The following is a 24965-nucleotide window of genomic DNA, read 5'->3' as shown; positions in this document are numbered from 1 at the left end:
TAGCAGGCGCACAGCAGCCCGGCTCTGCCGCGCGTCCTTCACTTGCAAAAAACCAGGCGTGTTGGGGGTGATATACTTTATTGGCCCAATGGCTCGGGTGGGATGGACTCAGACAAGCTTTCCCATGTGCTGCATTCATCTTTGGGCCCTTTAACTGCTTCTCCTGCTCCCCAGTTGGGTCTTCATCTTCCCCCTCCCACGAGCAGAGTCTCCCAGGTCACAGCTGCACTTGAGGAGGGTCAGCCCTGTGAACCTGGTCCTAGCCAAGCCTTGGCCTCTGCAGCCAGAGATGTCCAGGGAGATGTGTGTCCCCCCAACTCCCAGCTCTCTTGCAGTGTCCGGAGGCAGCTGTCCCAACCAGCACAGCATGGCCCGGGCCCTGTTGCAGCCCAGCTAAGAAGTGGGCTGCACCATCCAGCTGGAAGCCTCAAGCCTCGCTGTGACAGGGCAGCCCCCTCCCGTGGTGTTAAGGGTGACCCCCTGCTTTGCTGCCAGAGCCTGAGACCCGGGGAGTATAAGGGGACTTGTCTGGTGGAGCAGGGAGGGATCCCACGGCCACTTACCTGCCCTGCTAGACTAGACTAGACTCCCCCAAGCAGCACCCTCTGGGGATGGACAGCCTCTCAAAACGGCCCCGATTCAGTCCCCTGCGCATGGCACCTGGCTCATCCCTTCCTTACTGCTTCTGACAGGCAGTGCAGGCAAGGAGGGGGATGATGGATGCGCTTGTCTTCCCTTGCTCGTCCTTGCAAAGCCACATCCTTTTGGCAGCGCCTCTTTCCAAGGGCATTCCAGTGCCCGTTTGCCACTAACTTATATGCAGAGTATTGAATTGCCTCTGAACTGCACGGACTTGCTCCGCAGCGCTCAGGAAGTCAAGCAAGCCTCGACTTGAAGAGGGATGTCCCGCTGTGTTTGCCCTGCCTGAAAAGGGACTTCATCTCCCGCCACAGCAGACGTGAGCTTCCTGGACTTGCAAGGGGCTGTTGGAGCAGGGTCAGCTGCAGCGGGCACCCAGAACCAAGCTCCCTCGGTGCCCGGGCCAGCGTGTCTGGAGCCGAGGTTGGGTCTGGGAATAGCTCTGAAGACAAGCTCGGTCCAAAACAAACTTCCTCCAAGCGCTGAGCAGGTCTTCAGACAGCAGTGTTCCCAAGGCACGGCCAACAGAGGTCCAGGCTCCCTCAATAGGGCTTTCTCTTGCTGGCCCTTTTCTATCAGCATCTCTAGGATTGCTTTATCTCAAACACAGCTGCATCCTGCCTGGTTGTTTGAAGTGCCTGGCAAGTTTGTTAGTGATCCTGGCTCTGGTCCTAAGCCGCGGGGGGCCCAGTCACCAGCCGGCTGGCGGCGGGCACTGCTGTAGGATCCGGGGAGAAAGAGTTTCATGCCCATTAGACAAGGCAGATGGGAGGATGCCTGCTATTCTGGAGGGGGAGCTCCATGGTGTGAGCACAGATTGCTGGTAGAGGAGAGCACACAGGCTGCCCTGTATGGAGAAATGCTCCTGCAAATGGGGGATGAATGAGACGGCTCTGAAGATAAAGGCAATTGTCTATGCTGGCATTTAGGAATGCCCTCAACCAGCCAGGACCACATGAGCCACCCCTTCCCCACCTCTGTTTCCTGCTTCCCGGTCCTTGAGCACAGCTTTTCTGGGAATCTGGCTACCCGCGACTTCTCCCTCTTCGTGTGCTTGGTTTTCATCCCGACCCAGCAGCAGGAAGAGGCAGCAGGGCACCGAAGGGCTGGGAGTCGAGGGCAGGGAACTGTGGGATGGCTGTAGGAGGCCCTCCTATGGCAGTGATTTTCAACCAGGGTGCTGCAGCACCCTGGGGTGCCTTGAGATCGTTTCAAGGATGTCAGTAGGAATCCACAGTGCTAGAACTGCTCTGACCTGCTGGCATCTCGCTGAGCTCTTTGCACCAGCAGACTTGCCATATGATTTCTCCACAGGCAAAAAACAAGTGAACATAAAGCGCTGGCATTTTCCGAGGAGGCCTTTGCGTCTACCGAGGGGGTGCCTTGAATCCAGAAAGACTGAGAACCACTGTCTTGTTTTTAGCTGGCTGAGCCCAGGCGAGTCCTCAACACGTTGCGAAGAGGGGTTGTGGGGTGCGACCGGGGCAGACTTGACCTCAAACCTTGACACCCAGCAGTTTCCAGAGTCAGTCTGGACAGTTGCTGAGGGAGGACCTTGCGGTCTACAGTGCAGAGGTTGGTACGTAAGGGCTTTGAGGCACCCCTAAGTAGCTATACACCATGCGACTGCACAGAAAGCAAAGGACAGGGCAGAAAAGAACTGCGAAGGGCCATTATTTCATGGGCTACATGGTGCAAACCCATGCCTCCAACCACGGAAAGGGCCCTGGCATCATTACTCACGTCACAAGGCTTTGAACTGGCACATGGGGGCCGCTCAAAGCACAGATCCACAAACACAGCCCAGTGCTGCTAGGCGAGGCTAAGGCTCATCAAAGGGACTTGATAGGATTGGTTTTTAATTGCTATTTTTGCTACTGGTGGACTCAGCTGCCACAGGTCAGCTGCCAGGGGCCCCAGAGGCAAACGGAGGCTCTGCTTTGATCATCTTGTGGCCATGTCAATAAAGCTCAAGCACTGCAGAGTTTGGAGACCCCCCACTATGGAGCAACACAAGAACGGTGGGTGCTCTCATCAGCAACCCCTGTCAGTCTCACAAGCAAGGCCAAGGAGGGAAGGGGTTAGAAGCCACCACTTGCCCATCACCTACAGCTAGTGCCCCAGGGCAGGGACAAGTCTCATGGCTGGACATGGCATGGCTGCAGATTTGCAGCTAGGCCAGGCTAAAGGGCCCCTTCGGTTTCCTTGGGCTGCCCTTCCAGCATCATTTACCAGCCCTAAATGAATTTAGGTGCATCCTAAATTGTGTTCAGTGTTTATACTGAAAAAACTTGCATCACACTTACAGGCTCGGCAGCGCTACACTCACTAGCACCACGACCAAAAGAGACTTGGGGGTCATGATTGCCCACAAAGTGAACAGGAGCCACCAATGCGATACCGCAGCTGCAAAGCAACCACCACCCGGGCTTGCATCTACCGATGCATCTCAAGCAAGACCCAGGAAGTCGTCCTCCTGCTTTACTCGGCCCTGGTACTGCATCCAGTGCTGGGCTCTGCACTTTAGAAAGGATGTGGAGAAGCTTGAGAGAGTCCAGAGGAGCCATGCGCATGGTCAGAGCACATGAGAACAGACCTTATGAGAATAGGCTGAGCCATGGGACTCTTCAGCCTGGAGAAGCAAAGGCTCAGGAGGGATTTGGTGGCTGCCTAGAAGTACATCAGGGGTGGGCATCAGGAGCTGGGAGAACGTCCGCTCACCAGAGCGCCCCAAGGAAGACAAGGTCTAACTGTCACAAGCTCTAGGAAGACCGTTTCAGGCTGGACATAAGAAAAAAAACTTCTTTACTGTCCAAGTCCCGAGCGTCTGGAACAGACTCCCCCCCCAAAGTGGTGCAGGCACCTACTCTGGGCACTTTCAAGAAACATTTGGATGCCTATCTTGCTGGGATCATTTGACCCCAGCTGACTTCCTGCCCCTTGGGGCAGGGGGCTGGACCCGATGATCTTGCGAGGTCCCTTCCAGCCCTAATGTCTATGAAATCTGAGCGCAATGGCTGTGGCTTTTTGCAGACAACCAGGCCATTAAAGATAAACACTAACCCCTGGAAAACTACGTTCAAAAAGGTTTTGCTTTCCCCCAATGGGAGAAAAATGAGTCTATTGATTCTGCCATAAACAGCTTCTGCAGCCACTCCTGTATTTTTTTTAAAAAGGAACATGACAGCCTATAAAACATATTTAAAGTGTTATAAAATTAGCTACACTCCCATTTGAAGCGGGGGGGGGGGTGGGAGGTGATGGATCTCATCATTGTGCTGTACGATACGTTCTGCAGAGCATCAATTGGCCAACTAACGTAGCTTGGCTTTCTCTGTCGTTCTGCCTGTGCTAGGCTGGTCTGCACCATCTAGCTCTATCAAGCAGATGAAAGGACACAATATTTGCCACCCTGCAATTCAGAGAGGGAGGAAGGAGATGGGCAGAGCTGTGGGACCATCAAGAGTTCAGCGAGAATGGACCAGCCTCCCCAGTCAAGGAAACAGGTTCAGAATAACATGGTTTAAAAGCATGGGGGTAAACCAGCACTAGGGATCCTTCAAGATCTTCTCAGCCCTTTGGGTTCATGTGTTCAAGCTCTCCCATGTGGGTGCCTGGAAACGCTCAATGTTTTTAATTAAAAGGAAAACACTGAGTATTGCCAGATTTGCTCCGCAGCTCCTGGAAGGGGGATTTAAAGAAGAAAAGAAACCTACAGATGTAGACACGTTTCAGTTCTTCTTTGCAACTCCCCTGCCTGCTCCTCTCCTCTCCGCCCCCAAACCCACAACACACGTATTGCAGGTTCACACTAGCAACACGTTGTGTTAGCTCAGGGAGCTGTGCCAACAGGTACACGGCCAGGCAGTGCTGTCCCTTGCCCCCTAACCAGACGTGGTACACACTACAAAGATAGTGGCTGTGCCGACTCCGGGCTGCGCATCGAGGTGATGGGGTGGTGGTACACAGGGATGTTTTCAGAGGGTGCGTTTCCCCTCTGGTGCCTATAGGTTTGGGCTGAGGACCAGGACAAATGTCTGAGGTTGTCTTGGATGGATGAGCAGGGCTGATCCGCTGCATCCATCAAAACCACGTCCCTCTTCCTTTCCGGGCTGGGGTGGGGGGACACAGAACCCCAAAACTACATCCAGGGAAGGTCTTTGCCGCTGTACCCTCCAGGGATGGAGCAGAGGGCTGTCTTTCCTCCCCTCCTCAAGGGCAGCTGTACACTTTGGCCAGACTCCTGGGTGCAAGGGTCCTCCAGGATTTAGACCTGCCCTCAGCTGGCCGGTTGGCCGTGTGCACGTTCTCCAGGTACCACCAGTGCAAAGCCCACCCAAGCCCAAGCAGGCCACCATGAGTGAAAGTAACCCGAAGGTGGACATGCCACTGTCTAGGGCCAACCTTATTCCTGGTTTAACACCACAGCGTTGAGTGGGGTTACACCAGGCACGTGCTAGCCCACTCCCCTCTAGTGCCCACCTGCCAGCTCTGTGAAGTTCTCACCTGCTATCCCACGCCCCCCGAGACCAGGGCAGGGTGCCGCCGCTGGAGATGGAGCTAGGCCTAGACAGAGCTTGCTTCAGCACAGCCAGGGGCAGGCCCTAAATATTGGGATCTGCGTGGCCCCCCACACCCTTCTGCACTGCTTTGGAGGCCAACGTCACTCCCAGCTTGAGGGGCTGCTTTCCAGGTTTGGTGTTTTCCCTTCCCTTCCTTTAACCTGGTGCAGATGCGCATTGGGTTCTGCTCAAGAGGAGCCCATCGCCATCTCAGACACCTGCAGGTCACTCCATCTTAGGGCATTAAGTGTTTCAGGGATCCCATTTCGAATGGGAACTGACTGATTAGACACAGGGCAGTTCATTCCCATTCCTCTCTCCTTCCCAGGCCAAGGATCTGCTGGTCCCTTCGCTCTCACGCCCATAAACCCGACCCACCAGTCACAGAGCTCGTGCGGCCCCCGCCACGTCGCCCGCTCAGTACCCTGCCGTGAAAGAGCTGTTGTAGGTTTGGGTGTGGAAGCAGGAACTGCGAGACGTGCTGGTGAGGGTATAGGCAAAGTAGGCAACGGCAGAGCCCAGAGTCAAGCCGGTCATGTAGGACACTGTCATGGTGTTACCTGGGGGAGAAATCAGGATGTTAAAGCTGTGCCCTGACTGCCCCGTGATCACCTTGCTACCAGCCCTGGGGTGCGGGGCGGAGGTTCCCACCAGCTCTTGCTGTGATCCCTAACTCGCTCTTCAGAGCGTCAGATCCATGACCCTGGGCCAGGGCAGGTGCCAGTGCTGCCAGGCTGAGGTATACCTCGGGGGGCACCAATCACCCATTTGCACCCAGGAACAGGAAGGCGCAGGGCTCTGGGCCCACGGTGGGTTTGCTGGGATGGGGAGCAGGCCCCGAGACTGCCCTCCGGCTGTCCCCTGTAGGCTAAGGCAAGGCAGGACAAGCCCTATGCAGACCTCCCATCCCTCAGCCAGGCCAAAGACCAAGCAGGGAGAGTGCCCCAGCACTGATGCTCAGGGAGCCAGGATTTCCCCCAGTGACCCAGTTTGATGCATGTGGCATTTCCCCCAGTCCCTGCTGTAGTTGAACATCCCCGCTTCCCACCCTGCAGCTGTGCGTTTGGGAAACATCTGGGCCAAGCTGCTGCCTCCAGTGGCAGAGAGCTGTAGGCTTGTTTCTGGGGCAAAATACAGAGATCTGTGGCATGGGAGGACTTTCTGACCTGCTTACCCTGGCAGGAGGAGGACCTGGGGGCAATCGGGTTACAGGGGGTGAAGCAGAGACAGAAACATGGTGCCCAATACTGCTGGCAGCCACATGTGAGCCAGGCACGGACACACGATGATGCATGGCCACGACAAAACCCAGCTAGAAGCTCAGTGGGCAGGGGGGTCCTAGCGTGGAGCAGTGGTAGGGGTACAGCCTGGTGTCCCTCTAACCGTGGCAGCCACAAAGGGAACACTAGGTGGGATGCCCGCAGCCCTGGCCTTGCCCGCCAGCTCTGGACACGTCTGCATGTGGTCCCCCTACCTGCCAGTTCTCGCTGTTCGGGGCCCACTTTGCCAGCAGCAAGGATCATGGGGACGCTGCCGAAGTACCCGTTGGTGATGCCCATGAGGAGGGAGAAGATGCAGGGCCACGCAGGGTGCCCAAAAGCCGGTTTCCCGTTAGGGTACACACACATGATGAAGAGAGGGATGAAAATCACTCTGAGGCAGGAGTAGATGAGGAGGTGGGTCCCTCTCCAGTCATAGGGCAGGGCAGCCAGGATCTGAAACAAGGAGGCGACATCACGCTGGAAGGCGAAGCAACTTGTGGAGTGAAATCCAGAGTGATAAGGGGCCAGGCCGTTGAGAAGGCCCAGCGAGACTGAGCGGTAGCAAAACCAGATTCCAGAACAGGAAAGCCACCAGAAACAAGGTTGCCACCACGAGACCTCAAGGAAACCAGACCTAGACAGTTCTCATCAGCAACCCAAAGCCATTCAGACCAGAACCGAGGTCCGCGGATGCACCGTGCCTGTAATATTGTGGCAGGGGAACAGACCAGCCTGTACGAACCCACTGGTTTTCTAATGGCCCAGGTGGGAGGAATGGACAGGAGGGGGCTGGAGCTCTCCCTGGCCATGGACTGAATCTTCTCTGTGGTGGGCAGAAGGGCCCTGAGCCCAGCCCTGGTCCTTAATAACCCGACGCCCCTGGTACGGCACCCCTCGGCCAGGAAGCCCAAGCACCCACTCCGGTCGAGGCTACCCCTACCTTGCCTACGAAGTCGGAGAGGTTGAAGATAGCCATGATTAAGATGGGGAGCCACTCCCCGAGAGTGCAGTTGCGGATCTCCGACTCCAGCCCAGGAAAGAGGCACAGCGTGATGAAGTAGGTCATGGCTATGGAGAGCATGTAGGCCCAGATCACCCTGAACACGACGTAGCGGTGGAGCATCATGTCTGCAGGAGGACACCAAAGCCGCCTGTCAGGTCTGTTATGAAACCTAGGTGCTTAGGAAAGGGAAGGAGCACGCTTCACAGGCTGAGCCGGTGAGGGCTGCCCTGAGCTCCCGCAGGTCAGGGCTGCGACAATCCAGCTCGGGTGCATCAACTCCACGGAGCCGGCTTCCATGACGGGGATGCCCGGCCTCTCTCGGTCCGAGCGTGCACCCTCACGAAGCAATTCTGCTTTCCTTTGTACGGTTGTCCTCGAGGCCACCAGAAAGCAGGGAAGGGGGGCAGGGTCTTACCTGAACCTCCTCTCTGCGCTCAAGTGCAGATGCTACTGTGGGGCTGCTGCCACTAGGGATGGTGCCATCCCTGGTGCCCCTTTCACTGCCCGCCCTGCCCAGATATGATACTGTCATGGCAAAGACTCCCAGGGGCACCAACCCACTCCCCGCCCTGTCCCCTAGATACTCTATCAGGTATCTGATAGATATACTCTATCAAGGGGGCTCTGACGGCCAGCAGTGCCAGGCTATTCCTATCACAACAAAGATTTTTGGGGTGGAGGGGGGCAGATTCTGGCACCCCCTCTAAGATGGCACCCAAGGCTGTGTCCTGCTTGCCTCCTGCCCCAAGTTACACCACTGCATACAGGCACTGCCCCACCCTTGCTGTGAGATGGCACAGTGGGATGTCATGTCCTTCCCCCACCTTGGGCTACATGTTCCTTTCCCTCCTGTTGTACCACATGAGGAGCATTGTGTGGCTCCTATGTCCCACCCCAGAGGCAGCCGCATGTCTGCGTCTAGAGTGGGGATGAAAGGGCTGCCATCCTAGCATGGGCATACAGGTGATGGGGGCATACAGAAGTGTCCTACCTCTGAAGCTGGGCCAGGTCCTTTTGATTTTTGGTCGTGGGACATCAAACCTCATGTAGGTCCCACTGCCGGCCAGCTCGGTTTCGTGCCCCAGGCTGCCTGTCGGGGAGCCGGCCAGCCCACGAGGCCGGTTCTCCTGGGGAAAGCAACGGAGAGGAGCGGGGGGCTCTGAGGGGTTTGCCAAAGGCGACTTCAAGTGGGGGGAAGTCCTGGGGAACTGCTCCACTTCTCCCTCAGGCCACAGAAGGCTGGGACAGAAGCAAATCAGGGGTGGCAAAGAGAGGAAGCAGACGAGAAGCCAGACTAGCTACACACATGGTAGGACACCCTTAATGCACAGACCTATGTACTGCACCGTGGCTGCTCTCTGCACCCAGGCACCGGCAGAGGGCACCACACACCTCCTCGAAGAGGGATTCTCCCCCATTTTCCCCTGCAATGTGTGGCAGGTCTTGCAGACCATCTCCCCTCCCAGTAATGTCTGCGCAGCCCCGCAGCCATGAGATGGTATCCTCAATTGCATAGCACATCCCCTAGGCCCATTGTCGACTGTTGTATGTCGCTGTGGCCCCCTCAGCATTTCCATGCATAGGACGGTAAAGTCAGGAGGATCTCTAGGGTGCTGGCAATGGTCTGCCACGTAATGCCCCAGCCCTGGCCATTGGGCAGACCACCATAAAGTGCCGCTCCAGCCGGCGTCTAGAAGCTGCAGCCTGGAAGCTGTTGCATCTGCAGCAGCCTGGCCACGTCACTTGTGAGGGGCTTCCCAGACCCTCAAAAGTCACTCCCACCCCAGTCCTCCACGGGAAGCCCACCCAATCCCAGAATGCCCGGGCCACTTCAGAGGGGACTTTTAATTTCTCCCAGCTTGTCTGACTTCCTCCAGCTGCAGAATCCCCCAGGGATCAAAATGCCCCGGGCCCCCGCCCACGTCCCAGAGGCAGGGCAACTCACAAATCGGACGTCCTCCGTGGTGACGTCGTGGTGCACCCTGTATCCAGTCCCCCGGTCCGGCACCCCTTTGCCGTCGGGGCCCCGCTCTCGGGAGCAGGCTGTGTAGTACCTGACAAAGCGCGTGCGCTTCACCAGCAAGTGGAGGATGAAGCACATGAGCTCCATGCCGATGGAGATGAAGAAGAAGATGATGGTGTTCTCCTTCTCATCCGACAACAGGAGCTTGGTGAAGATGCGGCTCAGGGAGATGATGACCCCAGCGGTGCCTGAACAGAAAAGAGCAAATTCAGCGACGGCACTTTTGGGGTCTCATTCATTCAACACCTTGCCTTTGGGGGCTCAAGCAACAGAAACAATCCTGTTGGCAGGTAGCACATTAAAGCTGGCACTCACACGGGCTCCTGTTTGGATGGGTGCCCATGCCCACACACTTGCCAGCAGGCCCCTGGGCTGGCGCGCACCAGGGGATGAGGACGGATCAGCTGTGACCCAAGACCTGTGTGGTAGGAGCCAACTTCCAACAGGAAATCTCCCTCCCCAGCAGCAGATGAGCTGCTCCATGGGAGAGGGAGGCGAGACCCATTCCCCCCTCGCCTTGTTCTCTTGGAAGTTACTGGAGAAGAGCCAGGCCACCATACCTGCATGTCAGGAGGTGTCACACACCCATGTGACCACCCCCTGCTCACACCAGCACCCTGGCCAATGCTTTATTACACACTCCCAGGCTGCAAACAGGCCTGGCAATGGGAAGCTGGCCGGGGCACTGGGCGCTGCTCCTTGTAGCAGCTCCCCAGAGGGGTGGTGGGGAGGCCATTCTTTCTTGCCCGCATGCCCGCTGCAATCATGTCATTCTCTCTGCCTGGCAGGGGCCCAGCTAGCCACCAGCTGGCCCTGGACAGGGCCAAGCAGTGTGCCAGCTGGGGTGCTAGGCAGTTTTAGCAGCAGCAGCTCACCAGCTGTCACCACTTAATGCATCTGCCAGTGGTAGTGGGAAGCATGCCCGCCGTTTGCCAGCAACTGCCCCAACCAAGGGGCCTGGGCCCAGCAGGATGAAAAGCCATTATCCCGGCCAATGACTGTTGGCTCTACCAGCAAGAGATGAATGCATGTGATCCTGTGGTTCCCATGGAGGGAGCAGCCTGCCAGGCTGGGACAGCCCCAGGACTGGGGCTTTAGTGCCTGAGATGATGTTCCTTCAACAGTCCCATCTCGCAGCAGCACCTTTCCTAAGGCTTTGACTGATGAAGGGACGTTTGCAACTGGCTTCTGGGTCAAGCTATAGGTCCTTATGACACATGAGCATACACAGGGAACAGGCTGGCTAAAGAAAGCGCTAACCAGCGGCTGGCTCATGAGCATTACCCTAGCCCACCAAGCCCGCAGGCCGTGAGAATCTAGGTTAGCAGGATACTCACTCTCACCAGTCATCACCCCCTGAGTGTAGCGCTTGGGCAACATCCCGGTGTAGCCATAGAAACTGGATTGCTGCACTTCAAGGGAGAGGCACATGGAAGAGAGAAAGAAGAGGAGTCGTTATTCCCCACCCACAGTTTAGCTGGGATGCATCCCAGATACCCTGCTACGAGTTCTGCCACGGGTGGCTGGCAGGGCCCTGGCCGCCTTCGAATCCGCGGAGCCATCAGCGCCACGCCGCAAACCATTCAGCCCGGTGCTGAGTTTCCCATTCGGAAAAGCAGTCGGGCTGCTCCGGGAGCACAGAGAAAGCAGAGGCTGGACTCCAAGCCCACGGAGGGATGCCAGCAGGTGCAAGCGCTTTCTGGACCAGAGCTGTAAGATGGGGTGGAAAGCTGCCAGCCTGCCTCCTAGAAGCACCCCCTTCCAAGACCACGTCACAGGGAGCAGCCTTCCCAGGTACTGAAAGCCAAGACTACCAGGGTGTTGGGGCGGGCGTTGCAAATGGGACGACCATGCAAAACACAAGGCCTGAGCCCATCTGCCTACAGACGTGAAAAGAGGAGCAAGCACTTTGCACGCTGGAGTGTTGAAACAGCGTCATAAAGAAATCATAAAAAGGGCCGTAAACACACCTGGGGTCGTTAGTCCTAATTAGCTGCCGACGGCCAGGCTTTTACAGCATGAAATATCATGGGAGAACAGAAAGCACCCAGGTGGGGACGGCCTCGAGGCTGACACATCCCGCTGCCCAGCAGCTGAAACAGCCCTTGGAACGGCCCAACCGGGTCGCGAGGGAAAAGGTTTTGGCTAACGCCGCGGCTGCGGGGCCGGTGATGAAGTATTCCAGAAACGAACCAGAAATGCAGCAGCTGGACTAGCAGGCGGTGATCGAGCAAGATCATAAACGTGTCTCCTTTGCCCTGGAAGCGGTGCTTCACACGGCCCAGCCTGGAAGGAGAGTGGAAGCCCTCTCCCACCCACCCACCCACGCACTCCTCCGGCAGCTCCACGGGCTGGTTCACGTGCACCCTGCTCCACCTTGCTGCCTCCCAAAGGACGGGCCAGCTGGCTTGCAAGGCACGGAGCAGCAGCAAAGCTGATTCACACCAGCAGGAGACTTGGCCCTGCTGACTGCAGCTGATATGGGGCAGTTTGAGGTGGGCTGGAGGGCCCTGCAAGCCAGGGGTGCAGAATGCATTATTTGGAGTTCAGGGAGAAACTGAGAACGTGTCGCCATGCAGAAATGCAAGCGTTTTATGCAGATTTATGCAGATGCAGCAATTTTACCCCGAAATCATGTGGTTTTATGCTAATCAGCATTCCATCGGCTTTGGGTGGCAGGTGCACGTGATGCTTCGAGCACAATGCTCAAGGAGATGATGGGAGATTGGGGTGGGGGAGGCGGTGACTGAACCAACTGGCTTCAGCAAACTGACAAGAAACAGTTGCTCATGGCCATGGTAACCAGCCACGAGCGAGAAGGACCAAAACCGAGGCAGACCTGCCCAGCTGTTTGCCACAGCTGTGAGCGCCCTCACCTGCCCTAAGCCAGCCTCCACATACCTGTGCAGCCGAAGGCCACCACCCCGACTGCGATGAGGTTAATGGCATACGCCTGCCGGCGGGTGAAGAGCTCCAGCCAGACGTCGCATATGCTGACGAAGAGAAGGGGACCCAGGGCGAACAGGTACCCTGCAGCGAAAGAGCCAGACATGGGGGTGAGGCAGGAGTAGAGCCATAAGCCAGCCTGGGGCCTGGAGCAGCACATTGGTGCGATGAGTTCAGCAGTCTCATGCTGGGCCCTGCATCATATGAATCCCTCTTAATGGATGAGTTTCTAGGCAACCGGGTGCCTGGGGTGTCCAAGTGTTTATATGATGGTATTTCTGGGTGCCCTGAGTGGTAGGTCCAACTGACTGCATGGCTAGTAGCCTGGGTGGTGCAGGTATGTGGACATGTATTGAAGTGATGGGGTAGATGGTTGCTTCCACTGATGGCTGCTTGGGTGAACATACACCTTTCCCTGACGGCTGAGTGATACAGTGGGAAGGTGGGGGCCAAAGAAGGGCAATGCCAGCTCTCTGCAGCTCAGTCAGTGGAGCAGCCAGGGGGGAAAAGCCTGGTTCCTCTCCTGCACGAGCTAGCCTGACAAGTTGCCCCAACAGGAGGTGAAAATAGCCAAAGCAGTACGGGAGCCCCATGGGAGTGGGAGGAAAGCAAGGGCCCCGACTTACCCACGGAGATCCGGGTGTGCAGACTCAGCATCTCCACCAGGGCGTTGTTCAGGATGACTGCAACCAAGGCTACCAGGATGTAGGTGAGGCTCATGTCAAACACGATGGATGTTCCTGCAGAGCCACATGGGAAGAGAGGCTGGTTGCAAGGCTCGGAGAGCAGAGCCAGGTAGGATGCTCTGCTTTCAAGGGCTCGCTCCAGGATAGCGCTACACGTGATTCTGTCTCATCAGCGGGGCGACCAGCATCGGGGCCTGGGGCTGCTCTGCCTCTTCCCCAACACGCTCATCAGGGTCGGACTCGATGACCCACTAAGGTCTCTTCTGACCCTAACATCTATGAATCTAGCCCGGGTATGAAGGCTGCTGTTGTTCGGGCGGCTCAGTTGCAGCCTCTAGTGGTTCAAGGCCGCATTGGTTAGGGACAGCCAGGAACGAGAAACCCTGCCCGGTTCTGGGGGAGCGGTAGAAGGATGTGGGAAGATGCAGCAAGCGAAAGCACGCTTGGGGGACCCCTCACACCAGCTAAGGTACAGATGCAGCCACCTGTAACCACACCACGTACCCCAGGGCACAAACAAGGGGGCTTCACTATCTGCATTTGCATGAGCAGTCTGGCTGTTAGACGTCTAAGCTGTCACCTGTACCTACAACTCTGTCCCCTCATCTCGGTGCCCTGCAGAGTGGGAGGCTATGACGAGTCCCATGTCAAAACCAGTCCTGAACACTCGGAGAATACAGCGGCTGACACACGTATGCTATGACAGCCACCGCCTATGCTGTGTCCTGGGTCCCTGCAGCTGGGCACAGCCATGTTTGTGGCTGGCCTTTGCCATCAGTAATCCTGGCTGCTCGCTTTCAAAGCCCACCTAACGCGGTGCTTTACACACATCTTGAATAGGCATCCTGTCCAGGCGGATCTCCCTCCGCTTGTCAAACCAGCCATCTCCCACCCACGAGGGCTTGGAAGCTGTTACACCAACACCCTGCGTGACATGGAGGGAGCACAGACCAGACAACTGCAAAGCCTCATTGCTCCAATGGACGTACCTGGGTATTTATGATGCAGGTAGTCCACGTCGGTGATAAAGCTGTTATAGGGCAGGAGGAAGCCCACTCCTGCCAGCAGCATGGCAAAGTAAATTCCATGGTATTGGTCCTGCGGCTCAGGGTCCTCAGAAGCTGTACCCCAAAGTGAGACAGAAGGAGCAGGTGACAGTGATGCCGAGGGCCTGACCCACGGTCATGCAGACAGGCTGGGCAGTGTATCAAGAGCAGGGGCTACTGCCCACCCCTGTGAAGTACAGGATAGCTAGCACATGGCGATACATGTGTGATGAGGGCAGAATGATCACCAGGCTGGTGCCTGGCTGGGATGCAGGATGAGCCTGTTGGACAATACAGGTGGGCAACATGGACTGGAGCTAAGAGGAGTCCAAGGGTCTGCCTGTCTTCTGCAGCCTCTTGTAGACAAGAGAGAGGCGAGGATCTCTTGCACAGTCGCTGCATGCGAGTCTTCCCCACTAGGAGGAAAGACACTATCCATCTAGCTCTGCATGCCGTACTCTCAGGAGCTACCCCCAAAGCCACCATCCATCTAGCCTGGGATCTCAGCTTCCATAACCCATGCTAGAGGAACGTGCATGAAACCAATTTTGCGGACAATGACACAACATGCTGTTGTGAGGGGATTATCTTCCTAAACCCTCTCACATATGTGTCTATGACAGCGGTTTTCAATCTTCTTTCATCTGTGAACCCCTAAAAAATGTCAAATGGAGGTGCGCACCCCTTTGCATTGTATGTGTGGGCATTCACATACTTTCGACTGATCCTAGTCATCTTTCGCAGACCCCTTTAGGCATATTCTGCAGACCCCCAGGGGTTTGTGGGCCACCGGTTGAAAACCACTGATCTACAAACACACATCTCTCTCTTTCAGAAAGAGAACGAAGAGGGACATTCTTCCATGACTTCATTTTGTTCTTTTTTACTTATCCACTTGTTTTATTTAATTCTGGGATTATTTATTTTTCATGAATGCACCCTGTACAAAGAGAGGTTATGGATTTCCTCAGCAGATTCAGTCTTTCCCATACCGCTGATCCCGGCTCAGCAACAATCCTGCTACACATGAACCCCCCAAAAAGGCACTGTCTCTGGTGCCATTGCAGCTGGGCTGTACGCACAGCGAGACGCCTCAAAAACTGCAGCTGCTGTATTATATCTTAGCCCTTGCCAGAAGGCTGCCCACTGGCGAGCGCCCTACATCACCATGAAGTTAAGCAGCCCTCAGACCCCAGCCTCTCATTACATGGCCCTGAAAGCGCGGAGGATTAAACCCCGAATGCGGGCCCCGTATTAAACGCTGTAAATGCTGGTATTAACGTTCGGTGATATTAGAGCACACAACAGAAGGTTTCCACAATGCACTGAGCACTGGGCGTACCAACAGTGCTCTATAAATAATAAGCGCCCCCAGCCTGGATAAATTCCATCCCACAAATGGAGGCATTTCAACAGCAACCTGGGAGGCACAAAAATACCAGGCTTTGATGTCCAAAGTATTACAATAACCCGGCATGTAACAACAAAGCGCCCACTTCTATTTGATGTTCGAGAGCGATTCAGTGGAGGTACGGGCCTACTATTAATTATGCAGACTTAGGGCCAGTGGCCCAGCTAGTGTAAACCCCCTGACTGTCCTGATTTACATCAGTTGAGGCTCCGGCAGCCACTCAAATGAACCAGGCTGCGAGATGCGTGTAACAGACTCTCCTACGGGATCTTGGCGGCCAGGTGAGTGATTGCTCTTTAATTGCTTTCTAGTCATCTGGGAACACCGCATAGTTACGATGAGTGTGGTGCCGTGCGGGGAAGATCCCGTGGATCAGCACAGGGAAGCAGTGATGCGTGTGCATTGCAAATACAGCACCAGTGTGCATACACTGCAAATGCCAAGGCCCCCCAGAAAAGCTCCTCACTGCAAGCAGTGGGGGAAACAGAACCCAGGCAGGGGGGATGCCTCCCTCTGCCTGCTGCAGGCATGGGGTGGGGGGAGCGTCTGGGCCCAGCGATGGCACAGACTGGCACGTGGGCAGCAGGCTGTTCTTTCACTGCTTCCCCCCATCCCCATCACCCCTCGTTCCCTCCTTCACACCGTGGGAGGCAAGTCAGCCTTCCGCCATGCTCTCACCTGGCTCCATGAAGGTAAGGACCCCCTTTGCCTGGTTCCCCTTTGCCTGGAGCTCTTCCTCCTCCAACTGGTAGCTGTCGAAGCTGAAGCTCATCACCACGTTCCCCTCCGGGGTCACCACAGGGCTGAGATCCTTGAAGCGATCCGCTCCAACAGAGCCCATAGCTGCTGACCTAGACTGAGAAAGGATAGCAAGAGGCTCTTAGTCCAGCTAGATGGACAACCCATCCCACTCATGTTCCCTGGGGGTTGGGGATGGGGGTCTTCTGGGGTTTACTGTCCCCAAAGCTTGGGGAGGCAGAAAGTTCCTGTCCCTCTCAGATGTCCCCTGTGCTCGTTGCAGTCAGGCCGTCACAGCAGGACCCCGGCACGGCACAACTCAGGCCATGGTTCTGTTCACGGGGACCTCAAACCAGGCACACGCCACCTTGCACTTGCTGCACGCATCTGTGCCTCCCACGGGCTCCATGGGAAGGGGGTCCAGACTTTGTGCCTGACAGCCATCTCCCGGTCCAGGCGCTGCCCCCTCTGCCTGACAGCACTCAACAGTGTTAGCAAGTTCAAGAGCAGAGAGAGTGGTGCCGTGCCGGGGTCCCTAGAGAGCTTGCCCCGGGTTCCTCTGCAGCTAGGCGATGGGGTGGGGGCAAGGATCATCACCGCATGTGACAAGCCCTCCCTTAAAGCCTCCGAGCCTGCTTAGCCGGCCAGACAGGCTGTAGCAGCTCAGCGAGGCTTTCACGCTGACAGCCCGGCTTCTCCCACTGCGCGCCGGGTGTCAGGGTGACAACAACAGCTGCCATCAGGGGCTTGCGGTGGTGCTGGGGCTTTATTCACATCCTCACACACCCGCTTTGCAGCAGCCTGTCACATGCTCCAGTGCCTGCAAACAAACCAGAGCCAGATTCCCTCCTTCTCCTTCTCTCCTTTGAAATAACCAGTGGCACGAGAGAGCCCAGATCACCGAGCAAAACAGGCTGGGCTTTGATTTTGCATCATGCAGGCAGCAGAGCTGAGGAGGGCCAGGCTGTGGGGGGAACACCGTGCCAGTCACCGACTCATGGGAGGTGTGAGGCTGGAGTCGGAGCAAGTCTAGTCCTGGCTCTGCTACTGACTCACTGTCTCCACTTGGGAAAGTTCGTTAACCCCAATGCCTCAGTTTACCTTCTGTGTCACAAGGGGCTCATTCCTACCTGACTAGCTCATGTAAAGGCATGTGAGCACCTTGGGTGAAGGGCACCAGAGAAGGGCAAACCACTGTAACCAACCTGTGCCCCCACCCCAGACTTTGTGGGAGCCACCGTGCTGCCAGGGACCGAGCTCTGTAGCAGCAGCAGACAGAAAACCCCCCCCTGCCGCCTGGAGTGAAAGAAGCACCCGCACTAACTGTGAGCACTGCGAGGTCCCGTATCTTCTAGCATACACCATGCCCCCTGAGTAAGCTATGCACCCTGTTTTAGAAAGGCTGCATAAAGAAAATGAGGTTTTTCCTTGAAAAGCCTGGTGAGCAGCAGTAAGTAACTGGGTAGCAGCAGCCGGGGAGCCCAATACGCTCATCGTGCCGCTCTCTGTGCCTTACTTTTGCCCCCCCTCCACCAGGGCACGTCTACACATTCATTAATGCGCCTTAGATATTGCACACATAGTTTAGTACTTGCTTAACAAAATACTAACTCAATGCACAGTAAACTAGAGTTACTGTGCAGTAGCGCTGGCGCATGGTTATTCTGTGACGCTTACAGAGCATTAGCCTAATAAAACTGTGCAGTCAGCTATTAGCACAGTTTTTAACTGCCACCCAGTGTTATTAGGCTAATGTGCAGTAAGTGTCTCATGTAGACATGCCCACAGAGACTTAAGCAGCAGAAACAACTATTACTGTATTTCCTTGCACCCCGATTTCCAGCAATTGCTTCTTGGGAAGAAAATAGGTGAATATATGAAAATATGGCGATTCACTTAAGAGCGAGAAGGAGATTCCCATTCCCTCCAGCAGCGGTGCACACATCCCACCTGTGCATGGAGCACAAGTAGCCCCCAGATCTCCCGCTGGCTCAGGGACCTTACGCTCCTGGAGAATGGGGGTTTCCGCACAGCCCTGCTCAGTTGTGCCTTACTGAAACAGGCTCGTGCACCCTCCCATAAAGTGGTTTCTGTCAAGGTTGGGGAAGTCAGAGCCATCTTCCTGCAAAGCTCCCGGGACCGCAGAGTGGAGGAGCTTGGGGTAGGAGTGGGCAGGATGGTGACTTCTAACTCCCTCTGCCACATGCACTGCACAGCTGGTCCCCTCGGTGGTGGGAAGAGCAGGGAGATCCAGAGATCCTGGTGATGCTCAGGCCCCAGAGCAACAGGGCATCATCATACACACCAGCGCAAGGTGAGGGTACACTGGGCATGAAACACCACCTCCCTGATCTGGCACCGTGCACAAGCCTGATCCTCCTCAGAGCTGGGAGAGTCTCTGTGGGAATGGGGGGAGCAGGGAAAGGCTGCACCATGTCACACACCCCTCACAGAGCACCTCAGGGCCAGGTCAGAGCATGGCTCCAGCCTGCCGGTATCTCATGCCGGAGCCCCGGCCCAGAACACTGCCATCCCCCGGGGCTGCACCCAATGCCTCCCTCTGCTATAGCACACAGGAGGAGAAAAGAAGGGACCTCAGGAGGTCATCTAGTGCAGCCCCCTTCTCAAAGCAGGACCAGCTCCAGCTGCATCGGTGCCTCTTTTTCCCTGAGAGGAGCCTCCAGCCCTGCGAGGAGCCTCTCTGCTCCAGGACACAGCTTCTCCTGGCAATCACTTCAGTCCCCTGCCCTGCTCTCCGCACCTATCCAACCCCTTCCGCCAGCAAAAACTCCAGCAACAGTGGACTTGAGGGTGATTAGGCAAAGCTCGGCTAGCTGGACAAGGCGGCACGGTACACATCACAGTAAAGGAGCACCACAAGTGATGCCAGGGCCGATACAGGCCGTCGGCTCCAGACCCCAAACCCGCATCCATCACCCGGTGCTGGAGGACCATGAACCGGGAACCTCGTTAAACCGAAGGGGGACAGTGCCGCAGGAGAGCCGGCCGACCTCCAGGTGGCACTCGGTACCACCGCACGCAGGGACGCGCCCCGGGGTTGGGAGTTTTTCTTCTTTCATTGGTTTCCCGTGATGGGGATGCGCCTGGCTACCTCCCCGTCCCCACGAGATGGGTGCACACCGAATGCCTGACGGCTCGGGAAATCTAGCCGCACAACGGGAAACCCCCCGGGAACACAGGGCGGTGGCAGGCGAGGTCCCCAAACCCACTGTAGGGAAGTTAAAGACTCCAGTTAACGCTCGTTGGCCTGCACTGAGCTCTTCGTCCGCGGCCTAGCATTTCTGGCCGCCACTTCTACGGGGCGGAAAGAGGCAAGGGCCAGCTCACTCACTACCTGCTCCCACGAAGAGCACGCCGGGCCCCTCACTGGCTGAGTCTGGCGGGATTTTGAGCAGCCCTAGACAAAGCTCACATATTTTAAGCCACCTCAGAGCATCCCATTTGGAAAAGCAAATGAAGCTGCAATAGAAACTTGACCCTGAACTCTCACGTGGCCCTGCCAGACCGGGCTCCTGGCCTGTCCCACCGGGGCTCTCTCCAGTGAGCCCCACTGCCCTTGGCGGGTGCGATGAGCCAGGCGGTCGGTATCAATTATTCTTATTATCTGCTAGGAAGTTGCTGGCCCCTGATGTCCTTGTCTAGTGCAAGACCCGCGCGGCGCAGCAGGGACAGTCCTGGCTCAGACCCGAGGGAACAAGTCCATGCTCTCCCTGTTATTTCTGGCTGACCCGGGCACGCTCCGGCAGCACGACGCGGTCACAAGAGCGGACGGAGCCAAACCCACTCACCGCGGACACCTGCTGCTAGAAGAGAAACTCCGCCGAGACGCCCCGGCGGAAAGACATCTCGGGACCCGCCGCCGTCTCGCCGGGAGCAGCCGCGACCCCCGGGCCCGAGCGCCTCCGCCTCCGCCTCCGCCTCCGCACGGCCGCGCCGCGACTGACAGCCCGCCCGGCTTGGGAAGGTTTGCTCCAGCGGCCGGTCGGTCCCCGCCGCCGCCGCCGCCCGCCCGCCCGGCTCGGCTCCCCGCTCCGCTCCGCCCCGCGCCCGCTCCGCCTCCCGCACCGCCCCGCACCGCCCCGCACCGCACCGCCTCCCCTGGCAAAGCCGGCACTGACACCCGCTCTCTGCTGCGGGCCGCGCCTGGCCGGACACACCTGCTCGCTGCCGTGGCCGGGGCCGTCGAGGGACCGACCCCACGGAGGGCAGCTGTCCCCGCCGCCAGCGCCCGCGCCCCGGGATCCTCAGGACGGGGCACCGCCGGCTCCCGCAGCGGTGGCGGTGGCGGTGGCAGGGCGAGCGGGGAGCTCCCGCAGGCGGTGATGGTGGTGGCGCCAGTGGCGGGGCGAGCGGTGAAAAATAAAGGACATAAAAGTGTCCAGTTTCATATTAGTAGAAGGCCAGAAAACCGGACTGTCCTCTATAAAACCGGACGAATGGCCACCCTAGGCAGAGCTGGCGCGTGCGCTGAGGAGCCCGGCACAAGCGGGGGCACCGAGTGCACCTTGTCGGGGGGTTCAGTGCAGAGGCTTGCGGGAGACGGCAACCGGCATCTGCAGGACAGAAATGGCCCCGGCCTTCCCCAAAGCCCCGGAGAGGGCGCGTGTAATACGCAGTTACCCTCGCTAATAAATGCCATCTGACACCCACCTCTGTCCTGTGGGCTGCGGAGAAGCCAGGGGGGACTGTTGTACCTCACATGTGCACGGCTGAAAGCTAAAGGGATGCCAAGGAGGCCCAGTGCTTAGACACCTGATTTGGATGATTAATAGTAGTCCTAATGGAGCCTACAGTCATTTTACCCTGAAGTCAAACCGGGAAGGCCCAGAGAAGGATGCAAATTCTCTGCTGTTTCACCAGCCCATGAGCCAAGCGCCCCGAAGCAGAACAGGGGAGAATCAGGCCCGTTGCATTGCCGCCAGCATGGGATACGCTCCTCATAGCAGTTTAAGCCCCGATAGCCACTCAAGTAGGGTCTGGTGCCTGAGTGGGCGTGCGAGCCTCTTGTGTGCTCATCCCTTCTCCCCAGCACAGCTCTGACAAGACAATAAAAACCAATGGAGCAGAAAAGTGCTTTCTCCCCTCGGTCCTCTCTACTTAGCCTCAGCATCTAATCCCTACTAGGAAATGACTCTGCCATTTGGTATCTCCCACGCTTCCCTCCCGGGCAAACCGGGCAGGACGCATTCCTCTCCGAAACCGCTTCAATAAATCATAAGAGTTTACAATCTGGGAGCACTTGTCAGCCTGGCAAGCTCCAAAGCCTGGCAGCAACTCAGCAAACCAAGCGTCTATCACGACAACATCCAACAGGGCACAGGACTCATCCTCAGCAGCTAAGAGAAGGAAGTGGAGAAAAATACTTTCCCTGAAGTGGCATAATTTGGACGAGTGGAATGAAGGCAATGACACATGGGGACATCCTGTGAGATCGTCTCGCTCCCCATTCCCAAAGGCCAGTGCACAGGAACCAGACTAGCCACACCAGGACACAGTCCCACGTCCACCACCCTGCCCCAGGGCTTGGAGAGAACACATCTGGCCAAGAGGGGATGCTCCAGATATTCAGAGCTCCATATTGTGACTCTTCATCAGGGACCATGCACTGGGAGGACTGGGAGTAAATATTAGGAACTGAAGGATGGATCTGTGACCCAGTGCACATGGTTACATGTGGTTCTTATCAGGGTGGACTGGTGTCCCATCCCGTGACCTTCCCACGGTGTGAACTGGCTGTGCTCAACGTCCTTTGTATGTCATGTCAAAAGGTGGAAAACATTCAAGGAACCAGGGCATGGAGAGCAGGACATGGGCCTGCGGGGCAGAAGTGGGCGGAAATGGGGTGCCGTTTGTCCACATGCTGCTCTGGACACTGCATGAGTTTGCAGCCTTGCTGGACTCAGGCTGGCCAGAGGCTGCCTCTAGCTGACTGGATAGATGGGGACCTGGTCATTGGGACTGAGGAGTCAAGGGGGCTGGGTGGGGTGTGTGTCACCTCCCTGCCTTGCGTGCTGTTGGCTCAGCCAGCGTGGGCTGCTTGGTCCAGGGGGACCTTTGGCTTTGACGGAGACCACTCAGAAAACACGGTCCAGTGGACAGACTAGAGGAGGGCTGAATGGTGAGTTGTGCTTGCTCCCCCCCTCCGATATCTGCCAGCAATGATGTGCTGGAGATAGAGTCCGCCATCAGGAGCGACTGAAGAGGGATGAAGCAGGGACAGCCACGATGGCAGAGGCAGTTGGCAAAGGCTGAGCAGCCTTTGCGAGGGGAAGAGAGGCTGGCAGGACCCCGTTCATCCACCTGCCCTGGGAAGGGTGCAAGATTGCCCATACGCAGAGCAGGTGGCCTGGGGCCGTGGGCAGGTCCCCTGCTCTCAGCAAGCATCGCGAGGTGTCTCGGACTGGGTCAGCGCACTGGACTGCCAGCTACCGGGGAGGGCAGGGAGAGCCTCAGCCTCTTGATTTTATTTTGTAAGCAGCTCTAAATCCTCAGCAATCAGCCTCACCTTCCCACCGACCCTGGCATGGCGCCCGAGGCCTGGGGCTGGCATGGGCCTTAAGGAGTTTCGGTCACCAGTTCAGAGCAGGAGTCCCCCTTCAGCCTGCCTGCACACGTTGGTGCAGTGGAGGGACTGGGGGCTGGCTCACACGTCACCACGGCTCGACTTGCTTGGGAGGACAAGGAGAAGTGCTGATGCTGTGCCTGCTCTTTGCTGCTTGGCACTCCTGCCGTGGGCAGCCTGGGCATCCTGAATGCCCTGCCAAACCAGCAGCCTCCCCGGCCTTCTCGCTGGGTGCGTCTGCTGCTCTGTTCACCGCCTGCTTCTTCAAAAGAGGTGCGCGCGTGTGGTCATGAGCTGAGCCAAGCTGTCGGCTTCTGGTGGCACTTCATCCTCTTCAGCAGCTGCCCTGCTCAGACAATGGCCCCATCGCTCTGCCTGAAGTAATTACACGGCAATAAAAGGTTGTTTTATGGATTAATAACATTCTGCAAAGCTGTATTTTAGAAGCGGCTGCTGACTGGATTGGTAAATGCATCAGGGCAGGGGTCCTTCAGGGACTCTTTCGAACCTATACATAATGGGCCAGGCCCACCCCATGTCACCATTCCCCTCCCAGGTAGCTGGCAACAAAAGGGCTGCTCACAGACAGCATCTGGGCACTGGCCAGCTCCTCTGTGAGGATATAGAGAAAGTGTTTAGTGGTGGTAAATGGGTCTTGGTCCTCCCCCAGTCCTCTCTGAGGCAGGGTGGTCACAACCTAGCACTGAATTTTAAGGTTAATGTAAAGGAAAAGCAGGTCTGATGGCCATATCCATCAGGACACATGAAACAAAGCCTTCCAAAATCCTCTGTCCCACTGTAGGAAGGTGGAGTGTCTTCAGATAGTCCACCTTGCTGATGAAGAGCATGGCGGGCGCTTTCTAGGATATTGCTTATTTGGATTTATGGGACCTGGAGAGCGCTTTCTAGGATTATTGCTCATTTTGGTTGGGACCTACCATCGCAAACAGCAAGTGTTCAAGCTGATTGAGCAATTTCAGCAGGGGCTTAGATACCAGTATGGTTTCAGGTTAATCCTCAGAAGTATTCAAAGTCAAAGACCAAGCAGACAGCCATGCTCCAAACAGGGGTATGGTTAGAATAGCCCTGGCACCGTGGTGGTTACTTCTTCAGCTGCGGACTTTTCTGCTTATCCAAATCTTGGTTTTGCTCCATCCCCAGCCACCTCCGAGATCTCAGATGATTAAACCCAGATCATGGGAATGCAGAACTATGTTCATGACAAACTAAGGAGCCCAAGAACAGAACAAACCTTGATCCGGCCCCCGGGAGGATGTGAGAAAGGGATGGATGTGATGCTTGGCTTTCTCATTAACAAGAGAGGATAAAGGCAGCAGAGGGAGGGAAGGTGAACAGGGAGAGCAGCCTCGCCTCTCTCATATGCAGCGGCTGCAACTTGGACTAGCCACGTTATGAATTACAATCTCCAGGCAGTCAATAAGCACCGCCCTCCATAAATCAGCTCGGAGATCCTGCGGGACGCGGTGTTGACTGGGATGCCAGAGGAAATTAGAAAGATGAAGTAGGCTGCAGTGCCTCAGCACCCACTTCATTTGCTGAGGAATGGAGCAACTAACCAGTGGCAAATTCATGCGAGGAAATCTGCCTTGTGAGCAGGCAGTGATTTCCTTGCATTTTATTTCCATTCTTCACCTGGATTTGGCGGCATGCTGGGCAACTCTCCTGAGGCCCCACAGATTCCCCTGGAGGGTTTGTTAGGAGCTGGTCCAGCCATCTTGTCCCACTAGGATGAGTCAGATAAGCCTCAAAGGAGCAGCTTTGGGGAGAAAAACCTGGGACGGAGCCTCGGATGCTCTACGGGCCTTTGGAGGCAGCAAGCAGCCTGCACCCCTACCAGTCTCAGCACAGCTGTCTTGGTGCTTTCCTGGGTGTAGCACTGTATAGATGTGACTGCCACGTGAGCAGGAAGCTGCTTTCCGAACTTGAAGCTGCATTCCCAGTTACACCTGGCTGCCTCCCCAGCAGACAAAGCAGGAGATAGCAAGCATGATCCAGGGGTTGGCTGATCTACCCTCCGTTTTGCAAATCTTGGACTCAAATCCAAT

General features: G+C 56.6%; 1 protein-coding gene across 1 annotated transcript; it reads right to left on the bottom strand.

Annotated features, from left to right (window-relative positions):
* Positions 1-61: 61 nt before the first annotated feature.
* Positions 62-20324, bottom strand: SLC29A4 (solute carrier family 29 member 4). Its single transcript, XM_006265958.3, has 11 exons — positions 20126-20324; positions 16257-16434; positions 14111-14242; positions 13062-13175; positions 12391-12519; positions 10827-10901; positions 9412-9677; positions 8458-8593; positions 7404-7591; positions 6676-6916; positions 62-5761 (listed from the first exon to the last, which is right to left on the bottom strand). The coding sequence occupies exons 2-11, from the start codon at positions 16417-16419 to the stop codon at positions 5619-5621; spliced, it is 1587 nt and encodes a 528-aa protein (XP_006266020.1). The 5' UTR covers positions 16420-16434; positions 20126-20324; the 3' UTR covers positions 62-5618.
* Positions 20325-24965: the final 4641 nt, after the last annotated feature.

Source organism: Alligator mississippiensis, chromosome 13 (assembly GCF_030867095.1).
Source record: "Alligator mississippiensis isolate rAllMis1 chromosome 13, rAllMis1, whole genome shotgun sequence".
Lineage (NCBI taxonomy): Eukaryota > Metazoa > Chordata > Crocodylia > Alligatoridae > Alligator > Alligator mississippiensis.
Note: the sequence above shows the minus strand (reverse complement) of the source record. Positions and strands in the feature narration are given on the sequence as shown.